Source organism: Berghia stephanieae, chromosome 1 (genome assembly GCF_034508935.2).
Source record: "Berghia stephanieae isolate SIO BIC M18660-M18661 chromosome 1, UCSD_Bste_1.3, whole genome shotgun sequence".
Lineage (NCBI taxonomy): Eukaryota > Metazoa > Mollusca > Gastropoda > Nudibranchia > Aeolidiidae > Berghia > Berghia stephanieae.
This window is the reverse complement of record NC_088360.1, coordinates 3,939,231-3,959,809: the sequence shown is the minus strand read 5'-3', so window position 1 is coordinate 3,959,809 and position 20,579 is coordinate 3,939,231. Positions and strand designations below refer to the sequence as shown.

The following is a 20,579-nucleotide window of genomic DNA, read 5'->3' as shown; positions in this document are numbered from 1 at the left end:
GAATGTCAAATTTTCACTGATGTTTAGAAATAATGAAGTGAAAGAGTCTGTTATTGTTTTCCCGCTATACAGACATATTATGAGACCATAAATATCCATAATTGCCCCCATTGGACATGGCACTGCCTGATACCAGTTGAACTCCAATGACATCATGCAGGTAGCGAGCAGGGAGGGTTATTGGTCCCTTGGGAGTTCCAACTGAAATAGCGCTGATTCCACGCAGTGAGTTATACACATTATAACAAGACACAATCAAAGACTCATTGGCAAAACTAAAATTTCAATATATTTATTTTAACAAGGGGTAAAAGATGTAACTCTCAAATTACTTGAGTATTAAAAAAAAATAAAAATCCAAGCATTTTTGCTCTAAATTTGACTTATATCTTAATCTCTAACTGTTGTCAATGCTGTCAATAATCTGTCTAAGGTTGACAAAAATGTCTCATTGGTTGGTAAATTGTCTAGAAACTGTTGCCGGTTCAGGAGGCAAAAATTTACTGAACTCGACACAAACGCATTGACGGACCCCTTTCTGAGTAGTAAAAAGTCTTAATTATGTATGTAGTCATATTTTTTTTCTCCATTCATCAGGTGATTTGAAAATATACTGAGGGTTTATAACACACTGAATTCCGTAAATATACAGAAAATTGGCAACCTTCTTCTAGAAGGAAAGGCAAAAAAAAAAAAAAAAGATTTGCATAAATAATAAATTGAGTGTCTCAAACAAGGAGTACTTCTATGAACTCTCTGATTCTTTTATTTATTGTTTCATTTCCATAGTATTCTATTAATTCCATTCAATTTTGACAATTTATTATTTTAACATTAAATGTAGTCTGTTTGATCCATATATGGGGGTCCCAATAGCTCTGTAGATCACTTGCTTCACATGCAAAGAGACCGAGATTGATTCCTGGTGCAGTCGTAGATTTTTTTTCTGACTCCCCTGTCCACCCAGCAGTGATTGGGTAGCTGAGTCTGTTAGATATGGTGGAAAGTACTTTGTGATTCAAAGGGTAGCAAGCAATTGCTATTGTCTGTTTCACGCTCTAGAAACCGGGATAAACTCCGGCTTCACGAGTCTAATGGCTCTAAATGACTACTTTATGATCCATATATACATTGGTGGCAGTGTTCATGGAATTTCATTATAAAGGTTTTGGTCCCAAACTATAAGGAGTTCTCACTTCCTCACCTCTCTGCCTTCAATTGGCCATATCCAATCAATATAATTGATACACGCCCTTGAAGTAGATATTAGGGAAAGAATCATTGATTTATAAAATGCAATAAAAACATAATGTAAAAAATAATCGCAAGTGTTCCCATCATTTAATTCATACATTGTTTGGGTTTTTTCATTTCTTCAGAGCAATTAGGACCATGGAGTGGGAGCTTATCCTGGTTTTTATAGTGTGAAACAGACACTAGAAATTTCTTGTAACCCTTGGAATAGGACACCAGTCTATTGCAAAGTACTTCCAACCATTTTCGCCAGGTCTAACTGACCCAGCTATCCCAATCACTACTGGGCGGACAGGGGGATTGAGAAAAAATCTTGAATATTCACCCAGGATTGATCTTGGTCCCATTTGCATGTGAAGCGAGTGCTCTACCCACTGAGCTATTGGGAGCCCCATCATTAAATCAAATTAGATAAAATAAATGCAGATCTGCCAACCCTTCACATTCCAAAAGTGGAATCAGAACGCCTGAAAATAGGAATCTGAGACAAAAAATAGGAATTTCACCTATTTACCCCCCCCCCCCCCCCCCCCCTTCCTTGCTGTTTTTTGTTCATTTTTTAAAATCGAGTGAAAATAGGAATGATTCCGCCAAAAGCAGAAGGGTTGGCAGGTATGTAAATACATTCTTGGGATGAATTTCAGGGTGAAATGAATCAATCACCTGGATTTCAACGTTGAGAGTTCCCACAATTCATGTCTATCATCCATATGGTGCAGGAGTTGATCCAGTAAAGGCACAATAGAATGAAATGTTGCATTGTCTTGGACAAACGTGACTGGTTGAGCATCAAAACTCCTAAAACGGAATGAAGAAGAAAAAAAAACAAAAACAACCCCAACTAATTCAATTATCTTATGTGGTAGTCACTGATTCTATTACGTCTTATTAATTTTTTGACAGACACTTGCTTTACATGCAAAGGCAACCAGATCAATCCCGCGTGAAAGGATTTTTTTCTGACCCCCTCCCCCAATGTACATCCAGCAGTGATAGGGTGGCTGGGTCTGTTAGATCTGGTGGAAAGTACATTGCAGTAGACTAGTGTCCTATCCAATGGGTAGCAAGAAAATTCTATTGTCAGTTTCCTGATATAGAGTCTGGGATAAACTCCAGCTTCATGGGCCTAACAGCTCTGAAGAACTAGTTTACTTTTACTTATTTCTATGTTCAATAAGTTGAATTTTTTTCTCTCTCTTTTTAAGAAGTCTTGTTTAGTTAAGTATGTTTTTTTTGTGTTAGACATTCAAGTCTCTTACAACACACAGAACTATCAAAACGTATTCGGAGTTCAACACTTACAATGCTTAGGTCGCAGACATCTAAATCTAAGAAAAGTAAGACAAATGGGAAACTTCACCCAAAAAGAACCCAGCAGGCATAAAACCTAGAATCTATCTGACCAGGTCACCCAAAATCAAACAAAAGACTGGTAGAAATCCCCATCGAAATAGAAAAGTAAGAGAGTCTCTACTTTTGACACACTTTAAGGGGGGGGGGGGGGGGGGGAGCGACATTAAAAATGATGAATTTTGACCCAGTTTGCTAAAATTAGAGTTTGGTGGGATGTTGTCATGTGCCCATTTGTCTGCATAAAAAATTGCATGAGAACTTCATCTTCAGTTTTTTTCGACTCAAAATAACGTATTTTGTGACCCATTGTATGGTTAAATCCTGCCCATTTTTAGTTTCAGTGGACTTATTTCATGAAAGAATATCAAATAGTCTTTATAACTAAGTAAAGGCAAAAACATATCAATGAAAAGTAAAAACTCCTCTATCTTCAACAACCAATCACTTTGTTCTTAATTATGTCACGTGGTCACAATCCAATCAGAGAGCCAGAGGAGAGTTTTTCCCTAAACTCGTTTACTTTGACTTTTAAATGCGTTTTTCTCAAAACTGCAATTTTCGTCACTAAAAATCTCCTCCCTCAGTTTTCAACCAATCTTCTTCAAACTTTCTACAAATGAGTGTCATACAAATACGCAGGTCCTCTAGGAGCCGGATTTAAAAAAAAAAAAAAGAAATTTATGAGTAATTTGAAATTATGTAACTTTTTTTCAAGGGGAATAATCGAGTAAGAACTAAAACTAATCTGGCTTCTAGAGCCTCTTTATTTTCCTTTTTTCTACCTCTGGCCAAATATTGTGGCAAACGGTTGATAAACAAAAAAGCCTTTGACTTATTAAGATTTGTTGTTTATTTTCCAATATGGCATCGTTTCCAAAGCAACGGACAACTTTTTTCGAAAAAAATTATATGCAATCATCCTTCCCATACATATACATTATGACTGTGCATAGAAGTTTAGGGTATTTCATCAAATAAAAAAATGACCCTTTAGTGTTGTTCCCCCCCTTAACTAAGAGAAATTGTTACAGAGAAAGAACAGGTTTGTCATGAAAAAAAACAAACCCAAGTAACCTCATACCCAATCAATCGCCTCCTTCAGGAAATATAAAATGAATATATAAGAAGTAATCTACCGATAATCTCCACAGCAGTAGTCTTTCAGAGCCCGTTGGCTCATGGAGTTGGAGTTTACCCCCGTTTCTATAGCAAGAAGCAGACAATAGGAATTGCTTGCCACCCTATGGATAGGATACTAATCTATTGCAATGTGCTATCCGCCAAATCTAACAGACTGCGCTACCCAACCACTGCTGGTTGGACAGGGAGGTCGAAAAAAATATTGACTTCACTCAGAATTGATCTCATCTCTTTGCATGTGAAGCGAGTGTTCTACAAACTGAGCTATCAAGACCCCCAATCCCCATAACTGGACTGCATTTACCATGACAAACATTTCTTACAATATACAGGAGTCCCAATTGATGATGATGATGATGATGATGATGACAATGATGACGACAATGACGACGATGATGAGGTCAACAGAACCACAGTCCAGCTGTATGCTAAATCAAATATCACCATTTACTACAGTTAATGAAACATAACATTTTTAATTTTTACACAACAGAAGTAGGTGCATACCATGGCTGTAAATCTGGATCTATTCTGAGATACCTGTGTATCTTTGAAGACTTGAGAGACAGGGCCAAAATCTGAGAAGAGAAAATCAAAGGATTAAAAACTTTGTCTTGTCAGAGAAAATGAAATTGTTTTGTTTTTGTTTTTAAGGGTTTTACGACGCTTGCAACACATTTAGGTTATATCAGCGCCAGTAAAAAGGAAGAAAATGGGATAGTAAAAAGTTCTAGAATTAAAATTAAAGCACCCAAGAAAAGGTAAGACATAGGGGAACAGGGAACAAATAGGGATCAGAAGTAGATTCCAAGAGCATACCACCAATGTACTTAGTTTGAGATCACCTATAAGTCTTTTTTTTTGTTTGTTTGTTTGTTGCTTTAGGTCTCTTCCAACACAATTGAGGTTATATGAGAGACCGCTGAAACAAAAAAACAAGCAATCTAACAAAAATAGTACAAATGTAAATCAAAATCATAACCTAAAGATATCATAAGCTAAATTATAAATAACCAAGAACAAACAGGCAGAAGATTTACAGAAAAAAAAAATCCCCTTTCAAAAATACAGTCACAAACCAAAGAAGCAGGATAGGCTAGTAAAGAGAAGAAGAAACGACATCACTATCGGATCGTACACCATGCAAACATCATAGGTATATGATTCAAGGGTGATGCTCCCATCCAACCACCCGCATCACCTATAAGTCTCATCCCGACACAAGCACATAATCCAACAAAGAGGAAAACACTCAAATGCTTACATTATACATTGAAAATAACAAATATAATAATACATAACAGAGAGATGATTTACAAGGAAAAAAATATCAGCTCCCAAAACAATAACTATGCATTTGACTGTTTCCCTCCCAGCCAGGACTCCGGCCAGAGCCAGAACAAAACCCAAGTAATCCCATCCCAAGACAAAGACAGAAAGCAAATTGGAAAACAGATATAAGGGGATAGAAGACACACTATGTACCTCCCTGCCCACTATGAGAGGTCAGGAACCCCACCCAGAGAGAGAAAATGAAAGTTACGTGGCGTATTTCAACACAACATTAAATAATGAAAACAATGAAGCCATTTGATGTTCATAAAAAAGCAGCATACACTGATATTGAAATTTAAACAAGAATGGACAGAAGGGATCATTGTAAATAAAAACCGCAAACACATAAATTAAATACAACAATAACAATAAATTGTCAGCATCTAGTTCACTCCAATTCTGCTCCCGAGGCAACTCATTTTGGATTATGAATAACAGATCATAAGTCATTAAAGGTTAACATGCATCTAATGAGAGGTTTTCATTTTGATCTTAGATTTATATGTCACCCATCGTCTCAAAGTGGTTTTATGCTGGGATGAACTGGGTGCTGTAAATAGAATTCATAGCCTCAAATATGAAACTTGAGGTTTATTTCTCTTCGTTTTGATGGAGAATAAAACTATAGCTTGCATTGCAAATAAACATGGTTAATATTTTAAAGTCATTTTACATCTAAATTCACTAGGGGGTTGGATTCATCTCAACATACTACCATTTTGAGACAATAAGTCACATATTACCTTTCCTTTCAACTCGGTCACAGGGTGAAAATGGGACTCGTACCTATCAACACTGGCAATAACGTCTTGAATGGGCTATAATTGTACAAAGAAATAAAATACATTACAAGCAACACACATTCATTAATCTACCAGCAAAAATACAAAGACTAACACATAGATACACAATCTCACAATGGCTATGATAAGACAACATATCTAAGCCCTGACCCACTTTAACGTAATTTCACTGGCTTTGAGCCCTAAACCTAATGATAGTGAAAATTTAAAAATATAGATGACAGGTAGAGTATATCCCATAATGAAAAAGAAGTCTTTATAAAGTAACTGATGAATTGGTTTAAGAAATAGAGAAAAACAATTTTAAATATAAAACTGATATTCCCTGAAAAATGCTGTTTTCATTGTCTGAATTTCCCTCTCAACAAATATCACAATTAGGGAGACCCACTTGTATAATTTATTTTTTTTCAAGTAAAATGTTAACAAAATTAAAAGCATATGTATCCAAAATTCAATAATGAAAAAAATAAAACTCACTGAATCTGTTGTCCCAGTGTTGTTCTCGTCCAGCCTTTGACAGACAAATAACAAAGACAAGTAATTATAGTAAAACTTAGAGAGGGAGGGGTGCTGTAAACATCTGCTTCTCCATGACCCAATCTGTCTCTCGCCCTTGGTCCACTTGGATATATAAGAAGATCATGCAAAAGGTCCTGTTTTTATAAGTCGGAAAAGAAATACTTTTTCAAAATTTTTAAAGTACAATAAGAAATATTAAAATTAATATTTTGATGAAAATCTCTCATATCATGTTTATAATATTAACTCAATCAAGCTTAAACCTCGACCTCCGTGCTGTCCCATCTCCCACAAGGTTTTCTGGAATTTTTCTTTTTTTTTTTTTTCAAAAATTGAAATAGAAATATACTCAGATACTCAATTCAAAAGAAATTGGTATGTACATAGTTTTATGCAACTTTCACTACCATGCACAGATTAAAAATAGTGGCTTTAATAAATCGTATAATAATAATCTAATAAAAATTATAATAATGATGGGGTAAAAGTAACCACAGCCAAATACAGAGATAGTCGCTGTTAGGGTTGAGTGAGTTAATAATCAAAGAAAACTCTCTTGTGTCAGATTAATAAAACAATGAAATTCATTTACAATTTCTTTTTATAATGGAAAGCCTTTTGTTGACAATACACGAACAACGTGAACAGTGTTGATTTCTTTGTATGTTTTGCCCTGGCAATGGTTGCTAGGACAAAACCTGAATGAGTCCGGAGTTGACCGTACCTCCCTCGGGTGCTAGGCATTTTGAGCATCTCTTTTAGCCAATCAGGGTTCAAACCTGGTGCTATATAAGCAAAGTTCGGGAAACCAGAGGAAGTTCTTGTAAGTTTTGTCCAGCTGAACAGAATACCAGGTGCTTCTTATTCGTGGATGGCAGGAGGGAGACAAGAAGGATGAATGATAAGTAATGTTGTGTCATTCTTATTTGTGTTATACATATAATTTAGTTTCTGTAATAAATGTAGCGTGCTTGTAAATCTCGATTCCCTTCATTTTATTGCTACCATTGTCTGGCCATGAAGCACAGACTTTCTCCATCTTTCTCTTCCCTCTGATAAGGCTAGGCTCAGTGCATTGGCCTGATCTTCTTCTCTGAGGGAACTTACCAATGAGTTGCCCTCTTTCTATCCTCATAGTCTTTTCGTTTCTTTTGTTGATGTTTCGGGCTATCTGGCTCTACCAGCTCTCTGGGAGCTGCCCGAATCGGAACAAGGTATTATAATATCAACACTCCATGAGCTAGGGTGAGGTGACTTAAGGGGAGGGGCGACACCTGAAATATCGATTTTGGGTCAAAATATAAAATTTCAGTTTTTTATTTATTATAAAAGAACAATCATTTTTTCACATATTTTCAGCACTGAGGTGATTTGGATAATATAAAGTTTGTAAATCGTCTTTCATAAACATGGAGTCAATATGAAAATATCAAACTTTTCAATTTTTTGTGAGAATTCAACTGAAAATAATAGGGCTGAAAAGCATTATAATACATATCGATGTTGTAGATTTTGATATCGATAGTTTAGTCTACTCTTTGCCCGTCTAGTTGACAAGGTTTCAGTCTCATAAATATCACAATATGGGCAGGGGAGGGGTTTAGAAACTGTTAGTCGCGAACAAAGATTGTGTGTCAAACAGCTGATAAGAGGTCAAGTTGTCAGGTAAATACAACGTGATCACGAATGGTGCGATCTGATTGGCTGACCTTGTTCTCGACCTCCGACTCCGCGCCAGGGATTGGATGTTGAGTCAGGGTGAAAGTTCGCCTCTATTACTATTACTTTTACTACGATTTGTTTACCTTTCGATTGATCAGTTGTTTTATCAAATTTTGACACGTATTCACGTTAATTATCTCTAAATATTTCCAATTTTTACTGGATTATTATAAATATACCTAAAGTGACCAAAAAATCCAAACGTTGGCAACAATTATATGCTACATAAGCCAAGAAAGCAAGAAAGTTATGATGGCTCATGGTTGATCCGTGGCCACAAATCTTTGATTGGAATTGGGTGTGTGAAAGTAGTATTATGATAAAGCGATTCCAAGCAATGCCGCAGTGGAAAGAAATGAGATGGGCTATTCTTGCCAGTCTTTACCACTGTTATTCCACCAATGACTTCCCTCAACATAAGTATTGTCCTCCTGAACCGGACTCCAGATGCTTTTATAAAAAATATATTGCTGCCCATGTGTATCCTGTTGACACAAGCAGCGTCTACATACACCTTTGAATTTTGATTTGCTTCATGAGCACTTGAAGCCTGTATATGATTTGTTGTGAGATGAAGACAACACAAAATCCAAACGAAAGGTTTCATAATTCTGTTTGGTCAAGATGCCATAAAACATACTTCCATTCCCTGAAAAAAGTTGAGTTTGGTGCAGAGTATAATTTTGGTCCAACAGAAATAACATCCCTGAAAGTGTCTTTGAGCATCGGTGGACGGGAGAACACTCCCAGATGTTGAGTCAGGAAGCAGAGTCAAAAAGACTTGACCAAAGCATAAGGGTTGCTTAACATAAAGAGAAAAAAAAGAGGCAAAATGAAAGCTCAGACCCGTGAAAAAGCCAGAGGGAGGCAGAAAAAGAACACGGGGGACCCTCATACGGTGCTGGTATGTTTTGAGCTGGTTGTACCGTTTTGTCTTATTATTTTCATTCATTGTTATCTTTGATCTCGTTTTTCTCAAAATGACATTTTTTAACAATCTTTTTATCTTATTTTGTCATTTATCAATCAATTTGTTTAAAACTTTGCATGTCTAGAGCTATAGTGATTATCTAAAATCATACAGAAGGAATTTTAAATATCTTTATTATTTTTTGAAAAATTGACATTTTTATGTCAAAAAACATGATTTTTATCATACCGAAAAATTATTTTTTAAAAAAATTTATAAATAAAAATCTATTAAAAATATTTAAAAATGCTCTGTATTTTTTTTTATAATATACAAAAATACAACCATGCAAAATTTCAAGAAGATTCCATGGAAACTTATTGAGAAAGTAACTTTTAAAAATAGCACCCAGAGAAGAGTAAAATCCAAGATGGAGGCCGTCACCATGGAACCGGACACGCCCACCGAAATAAATCACATGGTTCGAATCCATTGGTCATAGGCAATGTCCCAATTAAAAAGATATTGGATATAGCCATTATTCTTGAAAATAGTTTCAGGTGTCGCCCCTCCCTTAAAGCCGCACAGACCCAGTACAGCCTTGTTATAAAGTAAAGACAGTACTGCTGTATCAAGCTGACCCCATCTTCTGACAAATAAGACTAATGTCAGATTTACACAGACATTTCAAGGTTCAGATTTGCACAATGTGTTCAAAACTGAATGATAGAATAAAAGCACTATGATAATTACCAACCATAAACGGCTCTCCAAGGTCACTTATCAACTTGTTTTCTTGACCGTTAGGTAAAAAGCAATCAAGAATCTGTCAAAGGATTAAAATAAAGTAAGTTTATTTCAAACGGGGAAAATTATGTAAATTATGCGATATGGTGTCTGATAATGTAATCATGATGAAATTGGAGGTGTGCATCCGGGAGTGGGACAGTGTCTCAGTCCGGATACCGATTTTCATCATGATTACATTATCAGGTTCCTGAAGATGAACTCTACAAAAACAGTGTCAACCATGTTCCACCTCAACAATGCAAAATCAAAGGACCAACTTAAAGTAACTACAAATGACACCATTCTACCCTATGATGCAAACCCAAAATACCTAGGGTCACTCTGGATAGGTCACTGACCTATAAACACCATCTGGAGAACACTGCACATAAACTACAACGACGAAACATCATACGGAAACTCGCTGGTACATCCTGGGGAGCCGCTGCAAAAGTCCTAAGAACATCATCACTAGCCCTATGCTATAGAGTCGCTGAATACTGTGCCCCGGTTTGGACTCGCAGTGCCCATGTACATAAAGTGGACACTCTACTTAATGATACTATGAGAACCGTCTCGGGAGCCCTAAAATCCACACCAATAGCATGGCTACCAACCTTAAGCGGCATTGCTCCCCTCACCTCTGTAGAGAAGAAGCAACACAAAAACAACATGAGCGCCTCGACAACATCTCATACACAACACCGCTCAAACAAGTCACGGAAATGGCACAGAAAACCTCATGCCTTAAATCAAGGAAACCTTTTTATGGCTCAAAATTAGAAGATTTCGATATCGCCGAGACCTGGAGAAAGGAATGGACTGACTGCCCACCAAAGGGTAGCGCAATAATCAACGACCCCTCTATCCAACCACTGCTGGGATTCCACGAGCTGACAAGAAAGCAGTGGGTACATGCAAATAGGATCAGATCCCGACACGGCAGGACAGCGACAAACCTGTACCGCTGGGGCTACCGAGCTTCGCCCAAGTGCACAGCATGTGGTGGTGCCAAACAAGCGAACAAGATATAGACCACTTGGTCCTGCACTGCCCGTCCACAGCCGTGCAAGGGGGCTATGATACCGTCCATCAAGGAGGACAAAAACACCTGGACTGGAGTGAAACGGTTCACTTGGAGGTGTAACCATAAGAAACTACTATGTAATCATGATGATGATGATGATGATGATGATGATGATGATGGCAGTATATTGATAAAACTGCAACTCCTGAATCAGGATGATGATGATAATGATGATGATGAAGATGAAAGTAAAATAATATAAATTTTAATTCAGACTTTTTTTTCCAATCCTGACCCTCGACACTCGTGATAAGCACGAAAACAAGACTATAGAATGCTACTAGTCAAGACCTTACTTTTCCCAATAACTCATTTAAAAAAAAATTTTTTTTAAATGTTCAAAATATATATTTTCTAAAAGAACATGTATTTTTCTATTAAAACAGATTGAGCAAACAACGACCATATATTGTACTTTATGCAATCATTATTCTTTAGCCATTTTTGATAATGTTGGGTTATCTCTCTGTAAATCAGAATTATCCATAATTGAATTTTCAAAGAGGCAGAAATTAACGGGTTAGGAAGCATTAAATTAATACAATTTTGTTTCTTTCTTTCAGAGAAAATCTACAACAAAATGATTGTTTTTTAAATCTTGGAAATGCTTCAACCAGGCTCACTGATTGAAGTGTCACATCGCAGAGTTGAGTTCTTTTGTTTACATTTTGCTGTGGTTTAGATTGCAGTGTTCACAACACTTAGGTATTAGATTGAAGAGTTCCCTAACATTTGAAATGTTTAAAAAATGACACTAACCTCTTCATACGTTGTGTACAATGTTGTGGCCTGTGGAAAAATATATAATCATTTTAACAATGTATTTAGAATCACAACCATATAGTTTTTCTTACAAAAAAAAACAACAAAACAACCAACAAACAAGAAAAACAACTGCGATGACTGAAAAAAAATAGTACTTCAGAGCCAAAGGCACGTAGAGCCTGAGTTTATCCCAGTTTCTATAGCATGAAACTGACAATGGATATGCCCTTGTGTATCGCAAAGTACTTTCTGCCAGATCTATCAGATCCAGCTACCCAATCACTGCTGGGTGGAAAAAAAAAGGGGGAGGGGGGGTGTCAGAAAAAATATTGACTGCACCCAGGATCGATCTCGATCCCTTTGCTAGTGAAGTGAGTGCTCTACTAATTGAGTTATCGGGACTTCCGACCAATGACTGAAACAAGGGGGAAAAAATTCATTTCAGAGGCAGTGATTCGGTCTGGTTGAAGTTGGATACCTTTACAAAATTTTCTTTAAAAAAAATAAACCAAAGCCCTGATGCAAATTAATTCAAATATAACCTATCTAAAATCTAAATTTCTTATTCTACCTTGATTGCAGTGGTGTTATACAATAGTTACTCACAAAATTCTTTAATATCAGAAAACAGTACATAAATATATAAAAAACACTTGAATATACTTAAAGGTACTTTTGATAAATAACAATAAGAAAAGAAAGAAAGAAAGAAAGAAAAATGAAGGCAGCTTAGAAACAAACCTCAGCTGTTAAAAGTCGATGTGGACAATTGTTCACTTTGACAAATCGACGTCTGAGAGCATGTTCTAAAATTGGGAATCCTTGTACACAACTAAATCCATATCTACATGAAACAAATAAAATAACAATTGATACAACATGAATACCTAAATAAATAACTGTAACAGTTAAGCTATAAAATAAACAAAATCGTCAAAAAATTTCTCTTTAAATCATTTTTTAAAACGACTAAAAACAATAATAAATAATGGTTAATCTCTTACTTTTTTTCTGAATGTAAATCAAATACATCTTGAATCAACTTCCTGTTCCTTGCACACGCCACCCAACTACACTTTACATTCTTTTTTATCTTGGCCAGTGAATCATTGGGTAAATCTAATGAGGAAGAAGATATTACGAATTAAATTCTTTTTTGCACTGCTACCAAAATTTATTTTTTTTCTAAATTGAGAATTTATATAGCGCAATATCCACATAATGTGCTCAAAACACTTTGCAATGCGTCCCTAGCTAACAGCAATGCTTAACTTGTAGGACGAAGCATGACCCTGGTTAGGCAATATTACAGCTTTTTCAGATGTAGACAACGCTGTTACCATCCAGGTACTCATTTTACACCTGAGAATAATGAGACTGTGAGCAAAAAGCCTTTTCAAAGGACTCATCTGCCGTGGCTAGATGCCTTTCAAAATAAATGCTTAAGGAAAATATTGAGAATAAGATGGCAACAACATGTAAGTAATGGGATGATTCTGGAATTGTCAGAGGCAGAGAATGAAAATGTGGTGGTGAGAAGGAAAAGATAGAATTGGATTGGGTATATCTTGAGGGGTGGAAAACAAGGAATCGGATTGGGTAAATCTTGAAGAGGGATGGAAAAGAAAGATTCTGCAGTGACATTGGAATGGGCTCCAGAGGGAAAGAGACGGAAAGGAAGACCCAAAAACAACATGGTGCAGGATGGTAGAAAAGGACAGAAATGGAACTGGATGGCACTCTTTGCAAAGGGCCGGGGTCGTGAGCAAGGACTGGACAAAATGAAAGGAAAATGTCCTGACCTAATGCACCCCTGCACTGAGAGATTTGAGTATAAGGATAAGGTTTTCCATCATTAGGAGACCATAGCAGCCTCATTAAATTTTCATTCTGTCACTCTGATTCTGGAAAAAGGAAGATGTGAAAAAGCAATTGGCTAACTGATCTAATTTATCAATATATATTTCCAACCAAATTGACAGTAGTTTTTTAATTTAAAGATAAAACAAACTGAAAATATTTCTTAGTGGCATCCCTTTTTTTAAAAGGTTGAATTATGTTCCTGGGATGTGAAAAAAAACAACTAACTTTTAAACTTACCAACCTTGTAATGAGTTCCTAATACAATCAACTTTTGATAAAGGAAAATAATGTCTTGAAAGCGTGAAATGTTGAACGAGACTCTTCGATGACAACGGAGGGCCAAGGCTTGCCATTAGTATGAGAAGAAAATAGTTGTATCTGGGGATTTGGGGCGAAGGGAGATCAGATCAATAACAACCAACTTGTTTGTTTTTGTTTTTAAGGGTTTTACGACACTTGCAACACATTTAAGGTCATATCAGCGCCAATAAAAAGGAAGAAGATGGGATAGTAAAGTTCTAGAATTACAATTAAAGCACCCAAGAAAAGGTAAGACAAAGGGGAACTAGTTAAATTAGGATATTGATGTAGATTTAGAGATGTAGAGCACACTATCAAAGTACTTTGAGCTATACATTTGACTGTTTCCCTCCCAAACCAAGTAATCTCATTCCAAGACAAAGACAGAAAGCAATTTGGAAAACAGATATAGGGGGATAGAAGACACAGTATGTACCCTCCCTGCCTAACAACTAAGTATTGTGTTACTTAATTTTCATCAGATTTAGTTGCGTTTATAGTCGAATGAGTGGCATAGTATTTGTAAAAGTGAAGTGACATTGGGTAAGATCAATGAAAATAAAATAATCTCATTAATTTAGAGCTCCTACGCCCTTGTGTTAATTTTGTGCTTAATTCATCTTCATATATTTATACTGTGATTTAGTGAAAGTATTGTTGTCAATGTGTGTGAATGATTACAGCTCTAAAAATTGAAGGATAGTGACATATAAATATTTGGATGTCTTCATTATCTGGACAGGTGGTCTCCATTATATGGACAAGTCGTCTGGCTACGTATTTTTTCTTCTTTATTACCGTAATCTGGAAATCCTTGATCCAAACACTTATTTTGGGAACCAGCCATGATAACATACAGGATTGATGACTCAATAATCACACTGACTGACATTGTCTGTGCCTACTTTAGTAAAGTACAAATGATAGTATGATACGGTCTAAAACTGAAAAAATTTGCCAAATCCAATTAAGGGCATATTTGTCTATCCAGTCCAGTCATTAATAGATAATCAAGTGATTATGCAGTATGTGCAGTCTGTCCAGATAACAGACACATCCGGATTGCAGAGTTTGGGATTAGAGAGACCTGTCTGTATTTACTTTCTCTCACTTCTTTTCAAAATGTTTATATGCGAAGTTCTATGCAGCACACAATGTCAGAGTTCCAGATTAATTTTTATTTTTAAAAATTAAGACATATATAGTGGTTATAATGTGTGAAAACCCATTTATCTTAAAATCCGGCTAATTTCATTTTCAAGAATTTAATGATAAGATAAGTATATAAAGAGATTTTTAGAAAATCTGACAAAATTAATCATAGATGAATGAATATTAGATCTTGCGTGGTAAAAACAAGACTGGAAACTGTTAGGGATACAGAAACCCCAGTCAGTACTCTTGGCAGACAAAGTTTTAGTTTTGAATATTTTTATTTTCAGGCCTAATCCAATCCAAAATAGTTGCAGCTTCATGTGATGAAGATTGACACAACTACAGTGTCTAGTCTTTGAGGTGAAAAAATTTGTTGTGAAGCTTTTCTTTTGCAATATTTATATCTGCCACTGTCCTTCAACTTTTAGATCTGTCATCATTCACACACATTGACAACACTTTCACTTAATCACTAAATGCTCTTTCAACTGAATTACAGAGACCAATTAAAAAGAGGAAGTTAATTTGATAGACTTGCAGACTGAACAGATGAATAAACAGGTTTAATCAATATTCGATAATATAAAGTTTTGAGGGGAAAAAAATGAGATTGTTGAAAATAAAAGGTTGTGAAAGACATACCTTGGTGAAATTTCTCCCTCACAGAGAAAGCCATGCCAAGCAACATTCCGGAGATTCATAGAGATTGGGGGGCCAAGAAGAATCTGAAGAATTTGAACCTGGGAAACAATAAATGGATTTTATTAATATAATTAACATCTATCAATACAAGCAATCTAAATTATATCAGCACAAAGAATGACTGGGTCTTGAAATCAGGATATGAAGAAGCAATGTGTAAATGGAGCCATGTCCGAAATTCAGATATTAATGTAATTAACTCTTGAAAGTCAAGAAGTTTCATTGCATATTCATGAGAACAAAAATAAAGTTAAAATTACGAGACAAAAGTTGATCAAAATGATACCCATTGCATTGATTTAGGATTGAGTCGTGGTGAACCAGAAGAAGACAAAATTGAGTTCAATGTTAAATAAGTTTTTTGTATATTCATAAATTCAGTGAAATAAATAACAATTGTCAAATGAAATGAAGACTTCAATATAATTAACGAAGACAGATGATATGGACATTTCAAGTTTCCCCTTTCTCAACAGAATAGGATCAAAACTAACACTAAAGACCACTGAGAGATATGGAGAATGGTGCGGTTAAGTAGAATGTTTTCCCTTCACAAAGCCATCCTCTCATCTCTCAGTCATCTTTAGTGTTTCGTTCGTCATGCTTTGTTGACGAAGGAGAGACCCAAAATGTCCACATAACCTGTCTTTGTTAATTAAACAGAAGCCTCCATTCTATTTGACTAATGTTATTTATTTCTTCAAGCTTCAAGCAGTAACATTTGCAATACAATTCAGTGAAAGCATTTAATTTAATCTAATTCTATAATCTACATTTTAAATAAAATTTCTAGCATCATATTCAACAATACACTACTGCAATCATGAAGCTGGTCACAAATAAACTTTGCTTGGGTTTAAATAAAAACCCAAAACTCCACAATCTTTAATTTTCAATGATCTGGAGGATTGAACAAAGGTTTTCAAATCACTTTACAATATGATTCTTAGTTTTAAAAAATGTAAATTGTATACAAAACAAACTCACTGCAGCTTTCCCGATGTAAAGTTCTACTTCTTTTGATGCCAGTATATCCTTAAGTAGCATGGGACATTGTTTGTTTTCCAAAACAAAAACCTGTAACAAAACATATTTCATATATAAATCTTCCTACAGGTTTCAGGAAGTTATTATTTCATGTTTATTAATCTGGATGAAAAATAAAATATAAAATAAAAAACATTGATCATGCCTTAAAACTTGGCATATATTTTATATTTCCCATCAACATGATGCTACGGTATCTATATGTTGACATTAATTTTACTCACATTCCTGAGACTTTGCTCAATACCTGTGCACAGAAGCAGTAACGCCAAAATGTCCCTGCTTTCACATCTTTGCGTAAGCATCTCATAACAATCAAAGAACAACTAGAAAAGGAAAAAAAAAAGGAAAATAAATAATCAATGAACATGACATATGTTATAACATGTAAAAATGTTTGAATTTGTAAATATGGAGAAAAAAATTTTAAAAATAAATTAAAAAAAAAACAAAAATTGAGTGGATAAATATTTCGAATTAATCAACTTAAGGTATTTGACAATATTGTAATTAATTCCCATTTGATATCGCATTATTTTTTTTTCTTAATCACCTAGAAATTTTCTTAAAAATCAAAATGAGCCAATTATGGATTGACTTCTTTATTTTCTTTTTTCTTTATCCTATCATAGTTCTCTTAGTTTACTATGAAATATCGTAGAGTTATGAAATTTCGGTTCCAACTCCAGAACTTCATGAGCATCTATAAGTCATTAAAACTTATTGAAAATGAAAGTTGATGCCAGAGTGCTAACTAATACGGATTTTAAAGTTTTATTTAATCATTGTGAGGGCTAATTGTTACATCTGTAAAGTTAACTATAGCGATTTAATTTCTGTAATAAATTATAATGTTTATTTAGGTTGTGTGGCTATTATTTTGTAGAAGTTGCAAAATTTATAACATTGTGAAAATATTATTTTCGGTCATCAAATACGGTATACACTAACATAAAGCAACAATGAGCATCCTAAATCACAAATATGCATAAAACATCCTTAAATTCATAATCCTGAATGATTTTCCAACAAATTGGTACCAATTCTAATATGTTCTTAAGAATTTGGAAACCATCCCTTCGGTTGACATTTTCATAGAATTGCCCAGGAAAGGAAGGTCGTGAAGTCCACCTACTTTTCTGGTTCCAAAATCCTTGGAAGTGTGTATGTAGGAGGACTTATAATGAATAGGTTACATATTGACTCATTAAGTGGCATAACTATTTTAGTAGTAGAATGTATTGTCAGGATGTAAAAAAAAGGATAAACTATCTTTATTGACAACCAGCATATGTTTAGACTAGAAAAATAAGATGTCATCACTCTGAAACCCGAAGATCATCAAATAGACGCATCTCTACTCATTCATTGCTGAGTTGTCAGAGTGGTACAGACCTGGTAGCAAAACTGGTCCTCGTGTGTGTGTGTGTGTGTGTGTGTGTGTGTGTGTGTGTGTGTGTGTGTCCAATGATTTACTCAGGAACCAAACAGAGATATCAGATTGTTATATAGAGAATTTGAAGAGAGATAGAGAGAGAGAGGAGGGGGGAGATAGATAGAGAGAGAGAGAGAGAGAGAGAGAGAGAGAGAGAGAGAGAGAGAGAGAGAGAGAGAGAGAGAGAGAGAGAGAGAGAGAGAGAGAGAGACAGAGAGAGAGAGAGGTGGGGGAGAAGGGCAGAGACAGAGTGAGAAACTTTTTACCCTTTGACTTTAATATCAAACCAAGGACTACTACTAGAAGGAGTACTTGTATCAAACATAAGATGCCATACTTGTTCTTTTCCTGTCCATTTCAGGTTCTGCTCATATTGAAGACAAAAATCTGTCACTTTTTTCTCCGACAAATACTTTTCACATTCCTTGAAAGTAGGCGCCAACTTATAAGCAGCTCTTGAAAAATATGCAGGATTGTTGCACTCATCTAAAAACATTTAAGAAATAAAGAATTGTAACTCTGACTCAAAGATTTCTAAAAGATAAGAATTATTATCATTATCTTCATCATCAACGTCACCACCTCTATTCTATTACTATTATTATTATAAGGGCTGGCGAATCGGAGTCGGAGTTGGTAGGAGTCGGTTGTTTGAGGGTGGAGTCGGAGTCGGAGTAGGTTTTAGAAGTCCCGACTCCGACTCCTTACCACTTTCAGACATTGCATTTTTATATCATTCAATGTTTAATATTTTAGATACTAGATATAGATAGTATCCAGGCCTATAGAATTTGAAAAAAAATACATTGGTATTAGCTAAAGGTGAACTATGCTTCCAAAACCCCCTTTCCTACCCAACCTTCATAATATTATTTAATGTGTTTATTTCGAAATGAGCTAATCAGTCTGTCGCCAAAAAATGATGAAGAACTTGTACTTTTAATGATGCAATATCAAATATGAAGTGGCTTGTATTGTTATAATACATATACTGGGGAAAAGCTAAAAGTAGCTGCGAGTGTTGGTTGCATATTATTACCTATTAATACTATGCTTGAGGAGTCGGAGTCGGAGTCGGGAGTCGGAGTTGGAGTCGGTTTCAAGGCTGGAGTCGGAGTCGGAGTCGGTTTAAAAATAACCGACTCCGCCTGCCCTGATTATTATTATTATTATTATAGTGATAGCCACTTAATTGGACCTGCAGAAATCACCCCAAATAAGAGATGCTCCAAGTAAATGATGGCTTTGATAATGCGAACAACCTATCAATGAAGACATATTTCTTTTGAGGAGCTATAACCACAGTGATATAGAACTTCCTTTCAGTTGCTTGTCTAAGATTATTCACATAATTAACTTTCACGATTTATCCTTAAGATGAGAATTGAAGAAAGTGAGCTACCACCTCTAATGATATATAGAGTAGAGATGGTCTAGACAGAGGCTTAGTCTTATAAATATTATGATACCATTATCAATATCATTTACCTTTGTCTTCGTCCACCTCTAGAAAACGAAAGCACTTTTCTATATCCAAGAAACCATTGGCATCAAGAGATATAACATCTCTACCTGAGACGAGAGGAGCCAGAGTGAAACAATGATTAACATCTTGATATAGGCTGTCATCGCGACCGCGAACTCTCTCCGCCTCAACCCAAACTCCAGCACCATAGCAACAAAGTAATTGTTTCACACCTTTACTTAGTGTCGTTTCATTAGATGATTCTTCTTCAAATAGTTGAATCATGGTGCCATTGTTCTTTATTATTAGTCATTGAGCCAACTTTCCTCTGTTTAAAATTCAAAGTTCCAATGATCACTTATCTATCCATAATATTTCTCACTGATAGATTAAGATAGACAGACAGTCAGTAGTCAGCTCCAACCCCCAGGCTAAGACCTAAAAAACCTTGGTCCAAGTTGAAAACCCCTCGACTTTCTCGCTGCATAATGTTGTGAAATATGAATTACATTTCCGCCAAATTACAATTCCCGTACAAATGTTTTGACAGGGTGAATGCTTTTTATATACACAAACAAAATGCTAGGGAGAAGGACAACAAACAGGTGGTGGAAAACGAGAAACTACAGCAGACCACAGACCACAACTTCCGTTGCTATTTTTACTGCTGAGAGGTGAAGAACTCCCACAAGAAGCGCCTACGTAGGAGATATCGATTAAGAAAATTCAAATCTACGATAGACTGTGGGCTGTAAATTTACGTGCAATATGTATTCATAATCGTATTGTTTGATTTAAAACGCATTTGTCTCAATTTGAAAACAAAATTAATTATTTTCAAACCATAAAAGATAGACGAAAAACCATCCAATTATGTTTTCGTTTTTCGCTCAGTCCGCTTTTTGCTTTAAACTTAAAATACCAGATTGACA

General features: G+C 35.5%; 1 protein-coding gene across 1 annotated transcript in view; it reads right to left on the bottom strand.

Moving 5' to 3' along the window:
• LOC144966294 (endoplasmic reticulum membrane-associated RNA degradation protein-like) overlaps window positions 1-20,298 on the bottom strand; it is a 28,748-nt gene extending 8,450 nt beyond the window's left edge. The window contains exons 1-14 of the mRNA XM_078902517.1: window positions 19,671-20,298; window positions 18,520-18,668; window positions 16,972-17,073; window positions 16,688-16,777; window positions 15,641-15,738; window positions 13,785-13,921; window positions 12,685-12,799; window positions 12,422-12,524; window positions 11,675-11,704; window positions 9,797-9,865; window positions 6,366-6,541; window positions 5,826-5,900; window positions 4,255-4,325; window positions 1,918-2,052 (exon numbers count right to left, since the gene is read on the bottom strand). Coding sequence (XP_078758643.1) covers window positions 5,843-5,900; window positions 6,366-6,541; window positions 9,797-9,865; window positions 11,675-11,704; window positions 12,422-12,524; window positions 12,685-12,799; window positions 13,785-13,921; window positions 15,641-15,738; window positions 16,688-16,777; window positions 16,972-17,073; window positions 18,520-18,668; window positions 19,671-19,932 — 1,389 coding nt within the window. The 5' untranslated portion in view covers window positions 19,933-20,298 and the 3' untranslated portion in view covers window positions 1,918-2,052; window positions 4,255-4,325; window positions 5,826-5,842. The remainder of the gene's footprint in view (window positions 1-1,917; window positions 2,053-4,254; window positions 4,326-5,825; window positions 5,901-6,365; window positions 6,542-9,796; window positions 9,866-11,674; window positions 11,705-12,421; window positions 12,525-12,684; window positions 12,800-13,784; window positions 13,922-15,640; window positions 15,739-16,687; window positions 16,778-16,971; window positions 17,074-18,519; window positions 18,669-19,670) is intronic.
• Window positions 20,299-20,579: the final 281 nt, after the last annotated feature.